Source organism: Tachypleus tridentatus, chromosome 2, assembly GCF_004210375.1.
Source record: "Tachypleus tridentatus isolate NWPU-2018 chromosome 2, ASM421037v1, whole genome shotgun sequence".
Lineage (NCBI taxonomy): Eukaryota > Metazoa > Arthropoda > Merostomata > Xiphosura > Limulidae > Tachypleus > Tachypleus tridentatus.
The window spans coordinates 146,560,800-146,584,915 of NC_134826.1; the positions used below are offsets into that span (position 1 = coordinate 146,560,800).

The 24,116-nt window shown below is 36.1% G+C and overlaps 1 protein-coding gene across 1 annotated transcript in view; it reads right to left on the reverse strand.

The window, feature by feature from the left end:
* LOC143245322 (uncharacterized) overlaps nucleotides 1–21,187 on the reverse strand; it is a 53,583-nt gene extending 32,396 nt beyond the window's left edge. The window contains exon 1 of the mRNA XM_076491528.1: nucleotides 20,463–21,187. Coding sequence (XP_076347643.1) covers nucleotides 20,463–20,546 — 84 coding nt within the window. The 5' untranslated portion in view covers nucleotides 20,547–21,187. The remainder of the gene's footprint in view (nucleotides 1–20,462) is intronic.
* Nucleotides 21,188–24,116: the final 2,929 nt, after the last annotated feature.

The following is a 24,116-nucleotide window of genomic DNA, read 5'->3' on the forward strand; positions in this document are numbered from 1 at the left end:
TGTTTTTTTAACGTCATAAAAAATATTCCTCGTGTAGCTATGCGTGAAAATCCTAAGAAACAAAATTCTCAGAAGGAGACTGAACTCGGAACGCGCTGATGAATCTCGTGCAAAGCTGTTTTTGGTGTCTGTTTTACACGAGCTCCTCTCGTTCTTAGCGCGTGCATTTAGTAACAAATTTCACTGGGCTTTCCCGCGTAATAAGCACATTTTCTCTGAATTTTTTTTTTATTCTGGTTGCCGCGTTGTTATTAAAGTCTTTACTTAACTGAACATTTTCATCCATATTTTGAAAAGTAAAAACAAAATTACAATATATATAAATAACAAAACGTGTGTATCTTACAGTTTGTGGCTTGCGACCTCACACATTTATCACCCAAGTAGAATCGATTTAATACTTCTTGTACAAATACTAATCATAAAATTGGTGTATTTAACCTATCACTATAGAGGTAATTTGGTGAGACAGTGTGTTGGTCCGCTTGTGGGTCAGCGATATGTTTACGGACTTTCAATGCTAAAATCCGGGGTTCGATTCCCGTGATAGATACAGTGCAGATATTACATTGTATAGTTTTGTTCTAAGAAAGAAATGAGTGATAAGGATTGCTCAAATATTACGTAACATAGTGTTACGGCAAATTTAACCCCTTCCCTCTGAGATAATGCACAAGAAATACACATGTTGTGTGTTATTAAGCACAAAGCACTATTTATCCTGTGCACATCGTGTGTATCAAAATCCGGTTTCTATGAGTATAAGAACGTACAGAAACACATGTTCCATCTCCAACAAGTGGTTTCACTGCTAACTTGAGGGTATATTAAATTATTTGCTTACCCTGTTTCATATAATTCTTAACGTGAAAATTGTGGCTTTAATATTCTATCCTAGGAAGTGACTTCGTCCCAAATCTTCCCTGGATATACACTGCAGATATTTAGCATATTTTAAAATATATAAGCGTTGTGATTAACAAGAGAATGGTTATATTTACCATCATCCCCAGAAGGGTATTTCAAACGAGTCCGTGTATATATGTATGTATGTATGTGTCTGTATCTCCGCGCGCGTGTCTCAGAAACTAATAAATTGATGTATATGAAAATTTTACACAAAATGGCAAGTCGGTATGGGGATGTCCTCCCCAAATTTGGTCCGAATCCAAATCAGGATCTGAATTATGGATTACTTTGAAGCTTTTTTTATATATATATTTCATAATGGAGGAGATGGAGCATTGTCACGGTTTGGGGTTAATAATTGCAATGTGCCCTCGGATTTTTACAAATTTCATGGCCACATTGGGGTCGTGACCTCTCATCACACCTGGAAAGGTCTTGCGAGTTTTCGAAGGTGCAGTTTGGCGTCACTCAACGTTATCCAATATAAACGCATGTAATATCGAACAGATGCGCGAGGGCAAGAGTGGATAACCTCTTTGGATTGGTCTTGTTGTTGTATACTTTCAAACGTACACAGATAATTCCTTTCCTTAGCTTTCTCGTATCACTATGACTTGACATTTGTGTTAGTAATTATTAATTACAGTAATCTAGTTTGATGTGGTGTTTATAATCAACAGGACGCAGAGAGAGATTTAATGTCATTAGTTCTGATGTTAATTAAGTGTTGTTTTAAAGCAGCATTTAAAAAAAAAAAACAGTATTCTATTTAATAGTTTATCCACCAGAGGACGGGACAACAGTTCAACGCAGAAAGTGACGTAAAATATAACGTACGTCATACAATAAACATTAACATCAACAGAACCTCGAATTTAACAGATTTATGTTTTTCTTCATTGAAACAATGACATGGCATGGCCAAGATGTCAGAGTACTCGACTCGTAATCTGAGGGTCGCGTGTTCGAATCCCCGTCGCACCAAACATGCTCGCCCTTTCAGCCATGGGGGCGTTATAATATTACGGCCAATCCCAATATTCGTTGGTAAAAGAATAACTCAAGGGTTGGCGGTGAGTGGTGATGACTAGCTGCCTTCCCTCTAGTCTTACACTGCTAAATTAGGGACAACTAGCTGTCTTCCCTCTAGTCTTACACTACTAAATTAGGGACGGCTAGTGCAGATAGCCTTCGTGTAGCTTTACACGAAATTACAAAACAAACAAACAGACCTTTGAAGCACGATTGGTTAAAATTTTGTTACGAAATACTGGTTGAGAAGATGGTTAAGTCAAAGAAACCTTAAATTCGCTTTACTGAGATTAAACATCATAGAGTTTCTCTCTTTTATCGTTGTTTGGGTATTTGTGTTTATATACCCGGGAAGATCAGCTTTTGTCAGCCTCTTGCTCATTCCTTTGCATTGGTATTAACAACTGCCAAGTGTATTTATAAATGTTACACAAGGGCCAGAGTACCCCGCACTTACTTAGGCCCCTATCAGGGCAACGTCCTTGCATTATCTATATATACACTTGGTGCAAATATATCATTTCATCAGAGGGATATCAGCATCTTTGAAATCGTTTTGAATTTCGTGCAAGGCTACACGAAGGCTATCTGAGCTAGCCGTCCCTAATTTAGCACTGTAAAACTAGAGAGGAGGCAGTTAATCATCACCACTCATCGCCAACTGTTGGGATACTCTTTCACAAACGAACAGTAGGAGTGTCATCTTACAACGCTCCCACGACTTATTTCTAGTTCGGGCTTAGTGGGCTAGCGCCACCTGTGCTTGTGTTCGGTAGAAAAAAAATAGTGTATACACATGTAGGCACAACAAAGCTGAATCGATCAAAGGTGAAACTGTATGTGTTCGTATAATAAACTACTGATCCGAGTAAAGTAGTTAATATCATTTCGGCGAGTTGGTGAAAATACAATTATATATCAAACTGTCTAGTTTGATCTGATGGTTAGGGTATACTCGACTCGCAATCTGTGACTTGACCTGATGGTTAGGGTATACTCGACTCGCAATCTGTGACTTGACCTGATGGTTAGGGTATACTCGACTCGCAATCTGTGACTTGACCTGATGGTTAGGGTATACTCGACTCGCAATCTGTGACTTGACCTGATGGTTAGGGTATACTCGACTCGCAATCTGTGACTTGACCTGATGGTTAGGGTATACTCGACTCGCAATCTGTGACTTGACCTGATGGTTAGGGTATACTCGACTCGCAATCTGTGACTTGACCTGATGGTTAGGGTATACTCGACTCGCAATCTGTGACTTGACCTGATGGTTAGGGAAAACTCGACTCGCAATCTGTGACTTGACCTGATGGTTAGGGTATACTCGACTCGCAATCTGTGACTTGACCTGATGGTTAGGGTACTCGACTCGCAATCTGTGACTTGACCTGATGGTTAGGGTACTCGACTCGCAATCTGTGACTTGACCTGATGGTTAGGGTACTCGACTCGCAATCTGTGACTTGACCTGATGGTTAGGGTACTCGACTCGCAATCTGTGGCTTGATCTGATGGTTAGGGTACTCGACTCGCAATCTGTGGCTTGATCTGATGGTTAGGGTACTCAACTCGCAATCTGTGGCTTGATCTGATGGTTAGGGTATACTCGACTCGCAATCTGTGACTTGATCTGATGGTTAGGGTATACTCGACTCGCAATCTGTGACTTGACCTGATGGTTAGGGTATACTCGACTCGCAATATGTGGCTTGATCTGATGGTTAGGGTACTCAACTCGCAATCTGTGGCTTGATCTGATATTTAGGGTACTCAATTCGCAATCGCAATCTGTGCCTTGCGGAATCGAAACCCATTTCCAAATATGCTCGCTTTTTCAACCGTGGAAGCGTTATAAGTTATCAGTCAATTCTAGTCTTTGTTGGTAAATGTTTTGTTTGTTATTAAACAGAAAGCTTCACAGTGCGCTCTCCGTTGTTTTGTTTGTTATTAAACACAAAGCTACACAGTGCGCTCTCCGTGTTCTGTCAATCACTGGTATCGAAACCCGAATTTAACGTCGTAAGACTGTAGACTTACCGGTAAGTTACTGGGACACCATAGGATAAAGAATTGACGGTGGGTGATGTTGGCTAGCTGTCTTTCCTTCAGTTTTCAGAATTAGGGACACAGCACAGAAAGCATTCGAGTAGCTTTGAGATAAATTCAACAGAAACAAATAAAAACCTGAGTTGGAGAACCAGAACTTTGATTAAACAGAACAAAAACAATCCAGCAAAAGAAATAGTATTAAGTCAACAGAAAACTGATCAGAGAAACAACAACATTTGCCATAAGTGTAGCAGGTATACAGTATGTTTAACCACAAGTAAGTTGTATTCACTTGAGAAGGTAAAGTACAATTATTCGTCTTACAAAATTTGTTAGTAAATCTCCATCAAATAGGACGTAATTAGCGTCCATGTTTCCGCACCAGGTTTTCAAGTTGTTTAGGATCTAGGAGGATGGAATACATCAGTGTCTAACATTACCAACCTTGCGTGGCTTTAATTGTCATACAAATAATGACTGGCAACTCTGAAATTTCACATTTACGATAACTAGTAATAATTTTTATTTATACCAACACCCTGATTTATATAAACAGAATAGCTTAGGTGGGATGAGGGAACAGGAATGACTTTGCTGTCTCCCCTTTAAGGTAACACTCAAAAATTAGAAATGGCTAGTGCAGACAGCCCTCTAGTAACTTTGAGTGAACTTAAATAAACAAGTGAAGGTGGATAACATACCGATCTGGCGATACAAAATGAAGAAATGTGTGAGATGCAATTTTAACATTGTCGTCAGGCCACTTATTAATTAATCCAAACTTCATGACAACAAATAACAATAGCTTTTTATTATACAGGAACTATGATGCATTTGTTTTAAATTTAAATCGAACTGTGCTTTAAAAGGTGTGGAAGCTATTCTATAACGTCCTCAGGACGTTACTTAGAATAATGAACTTTATTAACCGGCGACTCCTTCACATATTTGTGAAAAAAGTCCTTTGAGTCGCATATTTAAAATACGTAGTCGTAGCTCAAATAGTCTGTAAGTCAAAGGACCTAATTCAGGAGCGTAACTACAAAAAATTCCCTCCTCCCCGCATAGAAAAAATAACTGGGTTCCCACCTCCATTTGTTTCCCTATAATTGTAGTTAACGATTTTGGATGACTGATGCTAATTTAGCAGAATTATACAATCTCTCTTTAAAGAAATTAAACTGTATGCCTCTCCCCTTTAGCTTTTCAGACTCTCTGGACCCCTTTTGGCTCGCCCCGACCCCACAATTGCGGGGGCTACAGGAAACGTATTTACTCCTAACCACATATATTTCCTGTTTAAAAAAGTAAGTTTACAGTAAGTGGTTGTTTTTATTTTCAAAAACAACTATCATTGGGAAAAAACCTCCAGTCGATAACAATCATTGGAAAGTGTATTTCTAGAGTAAAGCACGGTCTGCTAAAATGTTCCAACAGTTGTGACAAAATTTTAACCACGCCATTCAAATCACCCGACAACTGGTTTAAAAACTGCTGTAACAATAAATTTTGAGGTTCCATTTCCACAGAGGTATCAACACAGGCACCCAACTGTGCAACATTGTGCTTAACAGCAAATGAACATTGTGAAACGGGACAACAGTGATGTTAAAGTGCAAATCGTGAACACTCGAGTAACTCGAGGACTACTACACAGTTCGGTGACTCGCATGTCATCGTTTTATACATCCATGGTTGAGTGTTTGTAGCGAAGCACAAAGTTACACAATGAGCTATTTGTGCTCTGTCCTTCACGAGCATCGGTTTGAACACCACAATCATGTGTCGGTTGTAAACCAATGGGCTAAAATCACATAAAACACATTTCATCGTCTTGGGTAGTCCATGTCACGACAACTATAAGAAAGGACCCTAATCAAATGGCTGATTAATATATGAAGCGATTGTCAAGACCTTGATAACTACAATCTGAGACAAACAACTAGTACAGAACTTCGGCGATTACAGAAACGTTTCTGTATTTTATCTGTATACTATAGTTTGTTGGTTAATCAATATGGCCACAGTTTCAAAGGAACTGTTACATATTCTCACTCTCGAGTTTTTATTTTCAGTTTTCCATGTTACCAGTATCAGGCAGGTGGCAGCACTACCTATGTACTGATGGCTCGGATTGTTCATCAAAATGATATTTTAAAGATTTCCTCAACAGATCCTAAGAACTTTACTATACAGTGTTCCCTTTCATAACAACATCCACATAATGACCAAGTCACAAGTTCTGGGAGTGTCTTTGAATATTGTAGTAAAAATTTTGAATATATTGTCCTTCATTTTCATTACGTAATAACTCAAAAACTGAAGTTTGGAATATCGGCGAGAACAGAGTGTGAACCAACATGAAGCGATTCCAGGGCCGGTAGAAAACTAAGAGAGTCAGTATAAATAGTGCAGTCTGAATACTGCTTGAGTACTGGAAAGCAATGTGATGCAAGAGTGTGGGATACCTACGAAAAGCATTCCAGACCCGTTTTTGAGCCTTCCATGCCATGTGGCAGGCAGGATTCCCCCATGGACGAGGATATCATGAAAAGTTGTTGAGGTTTTAGGAATACATTGAGCAGCCGCCTGTATAATACAATCAGGCAGTGCTGCCACACATTCATCTATTGATAGCTTACAGACAATGGCAGGATCACGTTCTGTGAGAGCAGTGAAAGAGGGCCAGTTTGCTTGATCCAGCTTCCACCGGGGCACGTGGGTCAGATGCATCAACCATAGCCAATCTCTATCAAAATGATAGGAAAATTATCACTGCCTCATGGGTTACAACCCTCCATGAAAAGTGAATAGAGAAGGGGAGCAAACTGAAGGATGAATAACAGTAAAGGACTGGCTAGGTGCATGAAAATAAGTAGAAGAACCAGTACTGAAAAGAGAAAGGTTGTGATCAGAGAGCATACGATCTACGGAACAACCTCTCCTATCAATATCAGCACTTCCCCAGAGGGGATGATGTCCATTAAAGTCCCCCAGGATTTAAAAGGGAGACGGCAACTGTTCAATGAGAGCATCAAGATTTGATTGATCATAGGCCTCTCCAGGCGAAAGGTAGAGAGAACAAACAGTGATGGTATGACCGAATGAAACACTGATGGCTACGGCCTCCAAGGGTGTGTCGAGTGGCAAAAACAGGGTGGACACATGCTGATCAATCAACAGTGCCACCCCTCCATGCAATCGTCCATCACACAGCCTGTCATTTCTGTACAAATAAAAGTGCCAAAAGATTATTGTATCGGCAGGTTTCAGAAATGTTTCCTGAAAGGAAACACATACAGGATGGTAGGAAGCAATCAGTGTTTTGATGTCATCCAGATTAGAACATAAACCTCGACAATTCCATTGTATCAAGGTGGCCACTTTTATTTATGTGTAGGCGAATTGGGTGGAGAACCCTTTTGTTTGCGACCATGTCTTTTTCTTCACTGTCTTTATTCGAGGGAGATTTATTGACCTCCACGGATCCTGCTCTGGGTCGATTGGAATATATATATGAGACAAAGATGGGTGTTGAAGTAGATTCATTAACTTTTTTAACCATAGAGGTCAAAAGATTTTTCATTTGGTTTGAGAACGATTCTTTTGGAGGCACAGAGAGATCTATCTGTACTCCTATTGTAATAGTGGAATGACATGCAGCAGCATACGTCCGAGATGAAGTGGTGGTCAGCAACTTTCAAGCCTCAAGGTCAGTAATGTTATAAATCGTTTTCAAACGCTGCACCTCTTCTTCTTTAAACAATTTAGGGCGAGAAAAAAAGTAGGAAGGGTGAGAACCATTGCAACTGATGCAATTAGGGTCCATTTCACCCTTATGGGCGTCGTGGTCCTTGCCACCGCATGGAGCACGCGTCAAAGAACCACGACATGACGTCTTCGAGAGACCGAACTGCTGATACTGAAAACATCTGAGAGAGCTTGGAATGTATGGACATACCTTGCAATTAAAATAACCTGCCTCGATGGTTACAGGTGGACACAGCGATGTAAATGTCAGAATGAGAACACTGGTCGGCATCATAATTCCATCTTTGCAAGTAGAGAAATTCATTGGGTGGAGAAACCAGCAACAATCTCTGACTCAGGGATATTCTTGAAATCCCTGTCAACAATAACTCCTCATGATGAATTCAAAGTAGCATGAGGTATAACCTCAAAAGGTATATCCCCAATTGCCTTCGAATGCAAGAGGAGTTCGCTGTGTTGAGATGTGGATGTTTCCACCAATATATCACCAGATCAAAGCCTTTTTACTGACTTTGGAGAGCCAACAAGTCCCTCTAGTCCCTTCTGAATGAAAAAGAGGGACATTTGCCCAAAATGTTTGTCTGAAAGAGAATTTAGAATAAGAGAATGAGGTATAGGTGTCACAGATGTTGAAGATTGCTGCTCAGAATCTTCAAGATGTGGTCGTTTACCTATGGACTGTTTTTCACTATTTTATTTGGAGAATCATAATAAAAAACATTTCGTTGCCCACTGACCCCAACCACCATGGATCCCTATGAAGGGACGCACTACAATGCCAAACAAGGACATTGCAGTAACGCCAGGGTTTCGTGAGCACTTTACCCAAACACCAGCATCAAATACAATGTCCACAACACGTGTTGAGAACATCCAACACTGGTTCTTGATTGACCCTAGCCCAAGTGGACCAGCCGATTGACCCAAGAGGGACCACTCCAAGGCCGCCCGTCTACAGGAATTCAAGGCCAAAGTGGTGTGTTAGGGTTGGACCCCTCAACCACCAAGATCCTCTCCTCCCCTTCACGGGTCACCACACACGGCAAACACGTGGGTGGATGTTTAGGTCCCAGAGGAGGTAAACTGAAAGAACAGAACCTTCACTGGGAGGTCCCATCACCACGCACAGGAATCTACACCAAGAGGCGTAAATTAGGAAGAGTTCTTTTTTACTGGGTAAGTTGGCCTGGAATGACCCTATAGGGATGGCTAATATCAATGCTTCAGAAACAATACAAACAAGACAGTAGGGATGGCATTTCCACCATCTCTACATAAGAACATTGGCAAAAATTAAAATTTAGTAATATACATAAATATTTAATTGCAATCAAACTTAATTTATCTTACTTTTGTCTGTTAACATCCTGCTCCACTGTATACCAGTTCTATTACTTTTGTCTGTTACCATCCTGCTCCACTGTATACCAGTTCTATTACTTTTGTCTGTTACCATCCTGCTCCACTGTATACACGTTCTACCGTGTAGGGATGATGCACGTGCCATCCCTACATTTATTCCCTTTTTGAAAAGGTTTCTCTTCGGTTGTGTAACAAGCTTTTTCATTGACAGTTTTTTAAAAATATTGCAAAAATTTGGACAGAATAACGCGCGAAAGTGTCTCACGGAATAAACTATGAAATGCAAAAGAGCGAAGAATGAGTCGCACGTGATTTGAAAATAAACCACGATAGGTGAATTTTTATCTTTAATTTGCTCAGTAGCTTCTCTATGTTAATAATGACTTCAGGCAGTGATAAAATCACTCGATGGACAAGTCACTAATCATGACAGATGACTATTAAATGTAATATGGGGTCCATCGGGTTTTTAAACAATTTTTCCTTCTAAATTGTTTATATAGTCCCTAATGACAAACGAGCCACAAAACTTTGTCAACAAAAATATCACCAGTTTTGTAATTATTTAACTAATTACTGGTGGCATCCATGTTGTGTTTCTCTCCTTATTTTATTGTATGTGTTTGTATAATAAACTACTGATCCGAGTAAAATAATTAATAACACTTCGGCGAGTTGGTAAAAATATAATTATGTTGTGTTTCTTCTCTTATTTTATTGTAACAGCCACTCGCGTAAAATTACTAGATATTACGACCAAGATTACAGACTTTTAACTTTATCTCGAATGATCAAATCCAAAGAGATTTATAATTACAACAGACAGCCATATTTAACTATTGTCATATGAAAGAGACATACGCCGACAAATTTAATTGGTTTGAAATTGCATGCCCACAAGTCTTGAATGTGATACTTAACTCCTTGCAAAAGAGTGTGTCTGTTTTTACTAGCAAAGCCACTTCGGCTATTTGCTGTGCCCACCAAAGGGATTCGAAACCCTGACTTTAGCGTTATAAATCCGTAGAATTACCACTGTCCCAGCGGGGAACTCGGATAAAAGAACGGGAAACTTTGAATGACCCGAGTTATGTCTTACATATAAGAAACGACCAGTCATTTAGTCAAGATCGAAACAAGTTCATTTCTTTGGTTGTGTTTTAATTATAAAGAAAATTCTAATAATTTCATAGGACAAAAATTTTTCGTATTTTGAGCCACAATAAAAACTGTGCTTGGAACAATCACATTTTACTTTCTTCTTTATTTTTAAGGCACTACACGAATTCCACAAAATTATATTTAAACTAGTCTGTATTTCGTAAAAACTTATTGCAAGACCTCTTCCATTAGTGACATATACCTAAAAAAAAACACTCGTCACGAAAGGAAGTCCGTTGTCGAGAGTAAAGCTTGTCACGTGAAACTTCTCTTCTGCGACATTGGATACGTAATGTTACACACTGCACTTAAGCCTGAAAGTGGAACATAACACGGCTGTTTATATTAGTGTGAAAACTCTTTAGTTTGGGTGGAAACATTAAAACTGGGTTCATTAAGTAGAACGGGATACATTTTCTCTTACTTCGAGGTTTATTACTACAATAAAACAAAAACAAAATTGAATAACTCGTTATCTGTGGAAATACTGCAGTATTTTCAGCATACTTAAAAAGCAACAAGTGCGCAAAATACAAAGTTGGAATAATTCGTGTAATAGAGATAAATACAGGCTCGACATGGTCAAACGTGTTAAGGCGTTCGAATCCCGGTCACACCAAACATACTCGCCATTTAAACTGAAGTTTTTTTATTATTATTAAAAATCAAAACTTTATATTTTAATACATGTAAAATGCATGTTTCTAATATATAAAAATATGTTCTCATACGGCCTAAATTTTTTATATAGCTTGTTTTGACCCACAACAATACAAATGAATGTGTGGAGAATAAATACTCTGCAAGCTATATTTTTATTTGTATTTTAAATTAGATATTTGATTGCTAGAAAAAGGATAACGCAAGATTTAGGTAGCGATACAAATACTAGATTGGCTGGGTTATACAGCTAGTGTCCGTGAGAGTTGGTGTAACTATTTGTTTACGATTCAGTTTGTCAGTGATTTATTTAGTCACAGTATTTGTTACTGGCGGATTAACGAAGAAATTTTGCAAGTTTATAAGCATGTTAGACGTATGCTAGTTTACAATTTCCTGTTGAAACGTTTTCTTTATTTTGTTTTTTGTGTTGATAGGCCTACTAGTGAACGTAGCCTGTAGCAAGTGTTATTTAATGCGTAAATTCCTCATCGTATCGTACACTGTAGTTGGCTTTTTTTTTAAAAAAATAATTCAAAAGAACTTGCCCAACAATGGGTACAATATATTACTGTCATATCAGTAGCTAAACATGCTTATATGTTAGTGCAATGGTTTCTGTACAAATAATTGTATCTTCACATACTATTACGTATTAGCACAATAAAATAAAAAATGTCCTTTAGTGTTTGTACACTTTAGTTAGGTTTTAACAATCAGGGTCTCTGCTAACATAAATAGTATCTAAACAAATGTCGAATGCTAGACCATCACGTTTCTAGTATTCATATACAAAAGCTCACAAATTATAAAATTATTCAAGCCAATAATCAAGCTTTACCTACATCTATTTTATACTTTGTAGAAAAACAAAAGTCCATAGTTTAGCAAAAGCGCCTCTCTCTGTCCGATTTAATAATAAAACAGCAACTGGCAACGTTCCCCCAATTACTTTCACATTTTTAAATTATTTTATCGTTGGAACATCTTTTGTCTAAGAACATGGATTGTAATGAGCTATATTTAACGTAACACAATATTCTTCAGCTAACTGTTTTTAGCCTCATACTTACGTCTTACGACAAACTTAATCAACTGTTTCATGTTTAGAATTCATATGAATATATTGTTGACATATTTCCTTTAATTTCTAGTTAAAATTTCAATTATTACGTCAATCACTGTATGATCTAACTTATCATAGCATAATGACATACATCAATCACTGTATGATCTAACTTACCATAACATAATGACATACATCAATCACTGTATGATCTAACTTACCATAGCATAATGATTACATCAATCACTGTATGATGTAACTTACCATAGCATAATGACATACGTCAATCACTGTATGATCTAACTTACCATAGCATAATGACATACATCAATCACTGTATGATCTAACTTACCATAGCATAATGACATACGTCAATCACTGTATGATCTAACTTACCATAGCATAATGACATACAACGATCACTGTATGATCTAACTTACCATAGCATAATGACATACAACGATCACTGTATGATCTAACTTACCATAGCATAATGACATACATCAATCACTGTATGATCTAACTTACCATAGCATAATGACATACAACGATCACTGTATGATCTAACTTACCATAGCATAATGACATACAACGATCACTGTATGATCTAACTTACCATAGCATAATGACATACAACGATCACTGTATGATCTAACTTACCATAGCATAATGACATACATCAATCACTGTATGATCTAACTTACCATAGCATAATGACATACAACGATCACTGTATGATCTAACTTACCATAGCATAATGACATACAACAATCACTGTATGATCTAACTTACCATAGCATAATGACATACATCAATCACTGTATGATCTAACTTACCATAGCATAATGACATACATCAATCACTGTATGATCTAACTTACCATAGCATAATGACATACATCAATCACTGTATGATCTAACTTACCATAGCATAATGACATACATCAATCACTGTATGATCTAACTTACCATAGCATAATGACATACATCAATCACTGTATGATCTAACTTACCATAGCATAATGACATACATCACTGTATGATCTAACTACTTACCATAGCATAATGACTATATCAATCACTGTATGATCTAACTTACCATAGCATAATGACATACATCAATCACTGTATGATCTAACTTACCATAGCATAATGACATACATCAATCACTGTATGATCTAACTTACCATAGCATAATGACATACATCAATCACTGTATGATCTAACTTACCATAGCATAATGACATACATCAATCACTGTATGATCTAACTTATAGCATAATGACTTACCATACTGCATAATGATAATGACATACATCAATCACTGTATGATCTAACTTACCATAGCATAATGACATACATCAATCACTGTATGATCTAACTTACCATAGCATAATGACATACATCAATCACTGTATGATCTAACTTACCATAGCATAATGACATACATCAATCACTGTATGATCTAACTTACATAGCATAATGACATACTCAATCACTGTATGATCTAACTTACCATAGCATAATGACATACAACAATCACTGTATGATCTAACTTACCATAGCATAATGACATACATCAATCACTGTATGATCTAACTTACCATAGCATAATGACATACATCAATCACTGTATGATCTAACTTACCATAGCATAATGACATACATCAATCACTGTATGATCTAACTTACCATAGCATAATGACATACATCAATCACTGTATGATCTAACTTACCATAGCATAATGACATACATCAATCACTGTATGATCTAACTTACCATAGCATAATGACATACATCAATCACTGTATGATCTAACTTACCATAGCATAATGACATACATCAATCACTGTATGATCTAACTTACCATAGCATAATGACATACATCAATCACTGTATGATCTAACTTACCATAGCATAATGACATACATCAATCACTGTATGATCTAACTTACCATAGCATAATGACATACATCAATCACTGTATGATCTAACTTACCATAGCATAATGACATACAACAATCACTGTATGATCTAACTTACCATAGCATAATGACATACATCAATCACTGTATGATCTAACTTACCATAGCATAATGACATACAACAATCACTGTATGATCTAACTTACCATAGCATAATGACATACAACGATCACTGTATGATCTAACTTACCATAGCATAATGACATACATCAATCACTGTATGATCTAACTTACCATAGCATAATGACATACATCAATCACTGTATGATCTAACTTACCATAGCATAATGACATACAACGATCACTGTATGATCTAACTTACCATAGCATAATGACATACAACGATCACTGTATGATCTAACTTACCATAGCATAATGACATACAACGATCACTGTATGATCTAACTTACCATAGCATAATGACATACAACAATCACTGTATGATCTAACTTACCATAGCATAATGACATACCATCAATCACTGTATGATCTAACTTACCATAGCATAATGACATACAACGATCACTGTATGATCTAACTTACCATAGCATAATGACATACATCAATCACTGTATCAATCACTGTATGATCTAACTTACCATAGCATAATGACATACATCAATCACTGTATGATCTAACTTACCATAGCATAATGACATACATCAATCACTGTATGATCTAACTTACCATAGCATAATGACATACAACGATCACTGTATGATCTAACTTACCATAGCATAATGACATACATCAATCACTGTATGATCTAACTTACCATAGCATAATGACATACATCAATCACTGTATGATCTAACTTACCATAGCATAATGACATACAACGATCACTGTATGATCTAACTTACCATAGCATAATGACATACAACGATCACTGTATGATCTAACTTACCATAGCATAATGACATACAACGATCACTGTATGATCTAACTTACCATAGCATAATGACATACAACAATCACTGTATGATCTAACTTACCATAGCATAATGACATACATCAATCACTGTATGATCTAACTTACCATAGCATAATGACATACATCAATCACTGTATGATCTAACTTACCATAGCATAATGACATACATCAATCACTGTATGATCTAACTTACCATAGCATAATGACATACATCAATCACTGTATGATCTAACTTACCATAGCATAATGACATACAACGATCACTGTATGATCTAACTTACCATAGCATAATGACATACATCAATCACTGTATGATCTAACTTACCATAGCATAATGACATACATCAATCACTGTATGATCTAACTTACCATAGCATAATGACATACATCAATCACTGTATGATCTAACTTACCATAGCATAATGACATACAACGATCACTGTATGATCTAACTTACCATAGCATAATGACATACATCACCATAGCATATCACTGTATGATCATAACTTACCATAGCATAATGACATACATCAATCACTGTATGATCTAACTTACCATAGCATAATGACATACACATCACTGTATGATCTAACTTACCATAGCATAATGACATACAACGATCACTGTATGATCTAACTTACCATAGCATAATGACATACAACGATCACTGTATGATCTAACTTACCATAGCATAATGACATACAACGATCACTGTATGATCTAACTTACCATAGCATAATGACATACAACGATCACTGTATGATCTAACTTACCATAGCATAATGACATACAACAATCACTGTATGATCAACTCACTGTATGTATCTAACTTACCATAGCATAATGACATACATCAATCACTGTATGATCTAACTTACCATAGCATAATGACATACATCAATCACTGTATGATCTAACTTACCATAGCATAATGACATACATCAATCACTGTATGATCTAACTTACCATAGCATAATGACATACATCAATCACTGTATGATCTAACTTACCATAGCATAATGACATACAACGATCACTGTATGATCTAACTTACCATAGCATAATGACATACAACAATCACTGTATGATCTAACTTACCATAGCATAATGACATACAACGATCACTGTATGATCTAACTTACCATAGCATAATGACATACAACGATCACTGTATGATCTAACTTACCATAGCATAATGACATACAACGATCACTGTATGATCTAACTTACCATAGCATAATGACATACATCAATCACTGTATGATCTAACTTACCATAGCATAATGACATACATCAATCACTGTATGATCTAACTTACCATAGCATAATGACATACAACGATCACTGTATGATCTAACTTACCATAGCATAATGACATACAACGATCACTGTATGATCTAACTTACCATAGCATAATGACATACATCAATCACTGTATGATCTAACTTACCATAGCATAATGACATACATCAATCACTGTATGATCTAACTTACCATAGCATAATGACATACAACGATCACTGTATGATCTAACTTACCATAGCATAATGACATACATCAATCACTGTATGATCTAACTTACCATAGCATAATGACATACATCAATCACTGTATGATCTAACTTACCATAGCATAATGACATACAACGATCACTGTATGATCTAACTTACCATAGCATAATGACATACATCAATCACTGTATGATCTAACTTACCATAGCATAATGACATACATCAATCACTGTATGATCTAACTTACCATAGCATAATGACATACAACGATCACTGTATGATCTAACTTACCATAGCATAATGACATACAACGATCACTGTATGATCTAACTTACCATAGCATAATGACATACAACGATCACTGTATGATCTAACTTACCATAGCATAATGACATACAACGATCACTGTATGATCTAACTTACCATAGCATAATGACATACAACGATCACTGTATGATCTAACTTACCATAGCATAATGACATACAACGATCACTGTATGATCTAACTTACCATAGCATAATGACATACAACGATCACTGTATGATCTAACTTACCATAGCATAATGACATACAACGATCACTGTATGATCTAACTTACCATAGCATAATGACATACAACGATCACTGTATGATCTAACTTACCATAGCATAATGACATAGCACTGTATACAACAACGATCACTGTAATCTAACTTACCATAGCATAATGACATACAACGATCACTGTATGATCTAACTTACCATAGCATAATGACATACAACGATCACTGTATGATCTAACTTACCATAGCATAATGACATACAACGATCACTGTATGATCTAACTTACCATAGCATAATGACATACAACGATCACTGTATGATCTAACTTACCATAGCATAATGACATACAACAATCACTGTATGATCTAACTTACCATAGCATAATGACATACAACGATCACTGTATGATCTAACTTACCATAGCATAATGACATACAACGATCACTGTATGATCTAACTTACCATAGCATAATGACATACAACGATCACTGTATGATCTAACTTACCATAGCATAATGACATACAACGATCACTGTATGATCTAACTTACCATAGCATAATGACATACAACGATCACTGTATGATCTAACTTACCATAGCATAATGACATACAACGATCACTGTATGATCTAACTTACCATAGCATAATGACATACAACGATCACTGTATGATCTAACTTACCATAGCATAATGACATACAACGATCACTGTATGATCTAACTTACCATAGCATAATGACATACTAACGATAACTCACTGTATGATCTAACTTACCATAGCATAATGACATACAACGATCACTGTATGATCTAACTTACCATAGCATAATGACATACAACGATCACTGTATGATCTAACTTACCATAGCATAATGACATACAACGATCACTGTATGATCTAACTTACCATAGCATAATGACATACAACGATCACTGTATGATCTAACTTACCATAGCATAATGACATACAACGATCACTGTATGATCTAACTTACCATAGCATAATGACATACAACGATCACTGTATGATCTAACTTACCATAGCATAATGACATACAACGATCACTGTATGATCTAACTTACCATAGCATAATGACATACAACGATCACTGTATGATCTAACTTACCATAGCATAATGACATACACTGTATGATCTAACTTACCATAGCATCACTGTATGATCTAACTTACCATAGCATAATGACATACAACGATCACTGTATGATCTAACTTACCATAGCATAATGACATACAACGATCACTGTATGATCTAACTTACCATAGCATAATGACATACAACAATCACTGTATGATCTAACTTACCATAGCATAATGACATACAACAATCACTGTATGATCTAACTTACCATAGCATAATGACATACAACGATCACTGTATGATCTAACTTACCATAGCATAATGACATACATACAATCACTGTATGATCTAACTTACCATAGCATAATGACATACAACGATCACTGTATGATCTAACTTACCATAGCATAATGACATACAACAATCACTGTATGATCTAACTTACCATAGCATAATGACATACAACGATCACTGTATGATCTAACTTACCATAGCATAATGACATACAACGATCACTGTATGATCTAACTAATGACATACATAGCATAATGACATACAACGATCACTGTATGATCTAACTTACCATAGCATAATGACATACAACGATCACTGTATGATCTAACTTACCATAGCATAATGACATACATCACGATCACTGTATGATCTAACTTACCATAGCATAATGACATACAACGATCACTGTATGATCTAACTTACCATAGCATAATGACATACAACGATCACTGTATGATCTAACTTACCATAGCATAATGACATACAACGATCACTGTATGATCTAACTTACCATAGCATAATGACATACAATCACTGTATCACTGTATGATCTAACTTACCATAGCATAATGACATACAACAATCACTGTATGATCTAACTTACCATAGCATAATGACATACAACAATCACTGTATGATCTAACTTACCATAGCATAATGACATACAACGATCACTGTATGATCTAACTTACCATAGCATAATGACATACAACGATCACTGTATGATCTAACTTACCATAGCATAATGACATACAACAATCACTGTATGATCTAACTTACCATAGCATAATGACATACAACGATCACTGTATGATCTAACTTACCATAGCATAATGACATACAACGATCACTGTATGATCTAACTTACCATAGCATAATGACATACATCAATCACTGTATGATCTAACTTACCATAGCATAATGACATACAACGATCACTGTATGATCTAACTTACCATAGCATAATGACATACAACGATCACTGTATGATCTAACTTACCATAGCATAATGACATACAACGATCACTGTATGATCTAACTTACCATAGCATAATGACATACAACGATCACTGTATGATCTAACTTACCATAGCATAATGACATACAACGATCACTGTATGATCTAACTTACCATAGCATAATGACATACAACGATCACTGTATGATCTAACTTACCATAGCATAATGACATACAACGATCACTGTATGATCTAACTTACCATAGCATAATGACATACAACGATCACTGTATGATCTAACTTACCATAGCATAATGACATACAACGATCACTGTATGATCTAACTTACCATAGCATAATGACATACATAGCATAATGACATACACTCACTGTATGATCTAACTTACCATAGCATAATGACATACAACGATCACTGTATGATCTAACTTACCATAGCATAATGACATACAACGATCACTGTATGATCTAACTTACCATAGCATAATGACATACAACGATCACTGTATGATCTAACTTACCATAGCATAATGACATACATCGATCACTGTATGATCTAACTTACCATAGCATAATGACATACAACGATCATCAACTGTATGATACTAACTTACCATAGCATAATGACATACAACGATCACTGTATGATCTAACTTACCATAGCATAATGACATACGTCAATCACTGTATGATCTAACTTACCATAGCATAATGACATACAACGATCACTGTATGATCTAACTTACCATAGCATAATGACATACAACGATCACTGTATGATCTAACTTACCATAGCATAATGACATACAACAATCACTGTATGATCTAACTTACCATAGCATAATGACATACGTCAATCACTGTATGATCTAACTTACCATAGCATAATGACATACATCAATCACTGTATGATGTAACTTACCATAGCATAATGACATACAACGATCACTGTATGATCTAACTTACCATAGCATAATGACATACGTCAATCACTGTATGATGTAACTTACCATAGCATAATGACATACAACGATCACTGTATGATCTAACTTACCATAGCATAATGACATACAACGATCACTGTATGATCTAACTTACCATAGCATAATGACATACAACGATGCTTCCCGACTTGAGATCTTGGAAACCACTGCAGCTTCTCATCCCGATAAGCTTGGCCATTATTTTTATTTATCAAAATATCCTCGGCACCAACAATACACTTAATTTCAAAATCCTAAAACTTAAAATTATCACTAACTAAGAAAAGATGAAACAAAAAATAACATTCAGTGGACAGTCTTCGCAGAAGTTCTATTGATTGGCATTTTTTTTCGTGAGTTGATACACACGTATTTGCTGCCAGAAGCTTACTAAAATTCACAACAACAACTGAACCAAAGATATAAGCGTCTACTAATAGAAGTCAACTTGGTTGAAACGGCCCTCAACTATATTCACCGTTACGAAGCGTCCACCACAGATTGCATGCACAGCCCCAGGTAATAAGAAGGAATTTTCCTCGTTGTTGAAGCGTTTCACTTCCTTCCACTGTCATTGACCTCAAACATCGTCTCTCTCCTCACAGCCTACCTGCCTATCCGCCAGTGCCAGCATCAGACGACAAAAGTATTTTACCTGCCGGCCTTGAAGGCAAGGCAGGTTCCGATATTTTTCAACCCAAATGCCATAAATAGAAACTTTAATATCCTAAGTAAGGTAACATCTTTCTTATGCACGGTAATAAATTGTTGGATCCAAATGTACATACCTCTACCATTCGCCACTACTATCGCTCTAAAATATAACCGAATTACTCATAATTTTAATTCGTAAATGTTTAAAGAGCGACATCTAAGTAAATAAACTAGCGAATTAGTTTTCCCGACTTTTCATTTTTTAAAATCTATTTTAAGAAAAAAATATAATATTTGAAATTAGTAAAGATTTAAAAGTTTTTTACTTTTTACTTAGCTAAAAGCATAAAAACCTTTTAGCATGTCTTTTCATTCCACGAACCCAAACAGTATTACCAAAGCATGAGTAAAATATTCCAAGGTGTTGAGAGAAATGCTGTAAACAGCAACATTTTAATTAATCTCCCCTAATTGGCGCACAAGGTTTCACTTTTTTATAATCACAGAAATCATTACTCATAATTGAATTTTTTACTTCTACCATCATCCTTCACGCATAAAAGAATATAAAATTATAATCACTTTCCTCGATAAATTAACAAGAGCTGTGACTTTCCTTTCTAAATAATATTATTTTCATTGATATTTCTAAAGGCTTAACTTACTTCCTTTTTTACTTTTACAGAAACTAACGTTATAAATTTCTCCCTCTGTGTGGTTCTTCAGCGTCAGAATAACAGTGATAGTGTTAGGCACGCCACATACTAAGGTTAAATTATTTATTTATTTATTTTTTATATTAAATTTAACATGGGCAATGCAGATATGATTTTATTCATTGCTTTAATAGTTTGTATCTTCATAAACGTCAGTTTTTGGTTGTACTATATAAAAATTACTGCTATTAATTTGACACAGCTTTAAACAGTACAGCCTGGCATGGGCTGGTGGTTAGGGCGCTCAATTCATTATCTGTGGCTCGTGTGTTTGAATCTCTCTCACTGAACATACTCGCCCTTTCATCAATGCCGACAATATAATATGACGGGCAATTCCATTGTTATTGGTAAAAGAGTAGTCTAAGAGTTGGCGGTTAGTGATGTTGACTAATTGCCTTTCTTATAGTGTATTACTGTTAAAGCAGAGACAACTAGAGCAGGTAGCCCTCATGTAGCTTTTCACAACTTTCAAAACAAATAAAAAAGTGATAATAAGGCATATCTGAAAAAAAATGTTACAGATGACACTATCCGGCCCGACATGGCCAGGTGGGTTAAAGCGTTTGACTCGTAATCCAAGGGTCGCAGGTTCGAATCCCTGTTGCACCAAACATGCTCACTCTTTCAGTTGTGGGGTCATTATAATGTAACGATCAATCCCACTGTTCGTTAGTAAATGAGTAGCCCAAGAGTTGGCAGTGGGTGGTGATGACTAGCCGCCTTCCATCTAGTCTTACACTGCTAAATTAGGGACGGCTAGTGCAGATAGCCCTTGTGCAGCTTTACGCGAAATTCAAAACAAAAAAAACAACAACAAACGAAACAATATACTCTAATATTTATAGGTACGAACATAAGAAATACCCGTTTAATTAACTTCTAACAGAATGGTAACCAGAAACTTGTTCAAAGGATGGTGAAAAAAACATGCTTTTGATTTTAAGCGAAGATTCGATATATATATAAAGAATTAGAAATCAAATGTTAAAATATTTGTTATGTTTGTCACACGGTGTTTTTCATGACATATGTAAGCAAAAGATGTGTACAACGTTTAACTACAATCATTGACCCGTGTCTGATAACTGATTTACTACGGCGAGGCGTTACACCAACTCATTGTACATATTACTTAGATTTTGTCTTCTGGACTGATAATTCGTAAACATGCTTTCACATGTTTCACTTGGAACTGATTGCCACTAACTGCCTCGTTCAATTCCTTAAAGAAACAATCAAACTGTGAGACAATTTTTCTGAAATTCTCTTTACGTGTTTATATTTATCTCACTCCGCCTCAAGACTGTAACAGGAAGTATGCTCCTCGTGTTTTTTATTATTATTTATTCTTAGTAAACAAGATTGAAAACTTTCTTTTCTGACTACATTAGCTAGGAAAGAGTTCAACAAACCTTTCAACGCTTTCTATGTTAATCTCCTATCACAAGTTTCCTTTTATAAATTAATCATTTTGTTTGTGACATATTTACTGTATATACATCATTTCCTGTTTAATGAGCGACATCAAAAAGTGCAAAGTGTCACTAGACTGGTATATAATTTTAGGAACCGAATGTTTCGGTAAGTAGTTCTCATATGTATTGATTTATTAGCCGGAAACAAACAGCCAAACATTTCAGTGTTACACATGATTTTGTTTGTTTGTTTGTTTTGGAATTTCGCACAAAGCTACTCGAGGGCTATCTGTGCTAGCCGTCCCTAATTTAGCAGTGTAAGACTAGAGGGAAGGCAGCTAGTCATCACCACCCACTGCCAACTCTTGGGCTACTCTTTTACCAACGAAAAGTGGGATTGACCGTCACGTTATAACGCCCCACACGGCTGGGAGGGCGAGCATGTTTGGCGCAACTCGGTCGCGAACCCACGACCCTCAGATTACAAAGCGCACGCCTTAACGCGCTAGGCCATGCCAGGCCCGTTACACATGATAATTAACATTAACATTATTCTCTTTTATTATCTTAAACAGCAATTTATGAGACATAAACAGTATATTATTGTTAATATTCTAATAGTGGTATAAAAACGTATGCTAACAAATGTTTTAAAGACTCTTTCTAATATTTTGACTATTAATTTTCAATAATACATAATGCATAACATATTTCCATTTTTTCTTGGGAAAGGTGCTACCATGGTTTAAAAAACACTGGGTAGGAACGCAGATGAGCCAAATCTCCAACTTCAAACAACCTGGGAGCATCCACTTTCAGGTACAATGGAAAAAGGAGATATTTATTCATTATTTCCTTATCAAAGAATGAAATTTCCTGTGAAAATTTCCTTTGGAAAGGGTGGTCACAATATGGTTTTTCTCAAAGTTACAGACTTCGACAGAGTGAAGTTATATAATGTTGTTCTGTACAAGTTTTTAA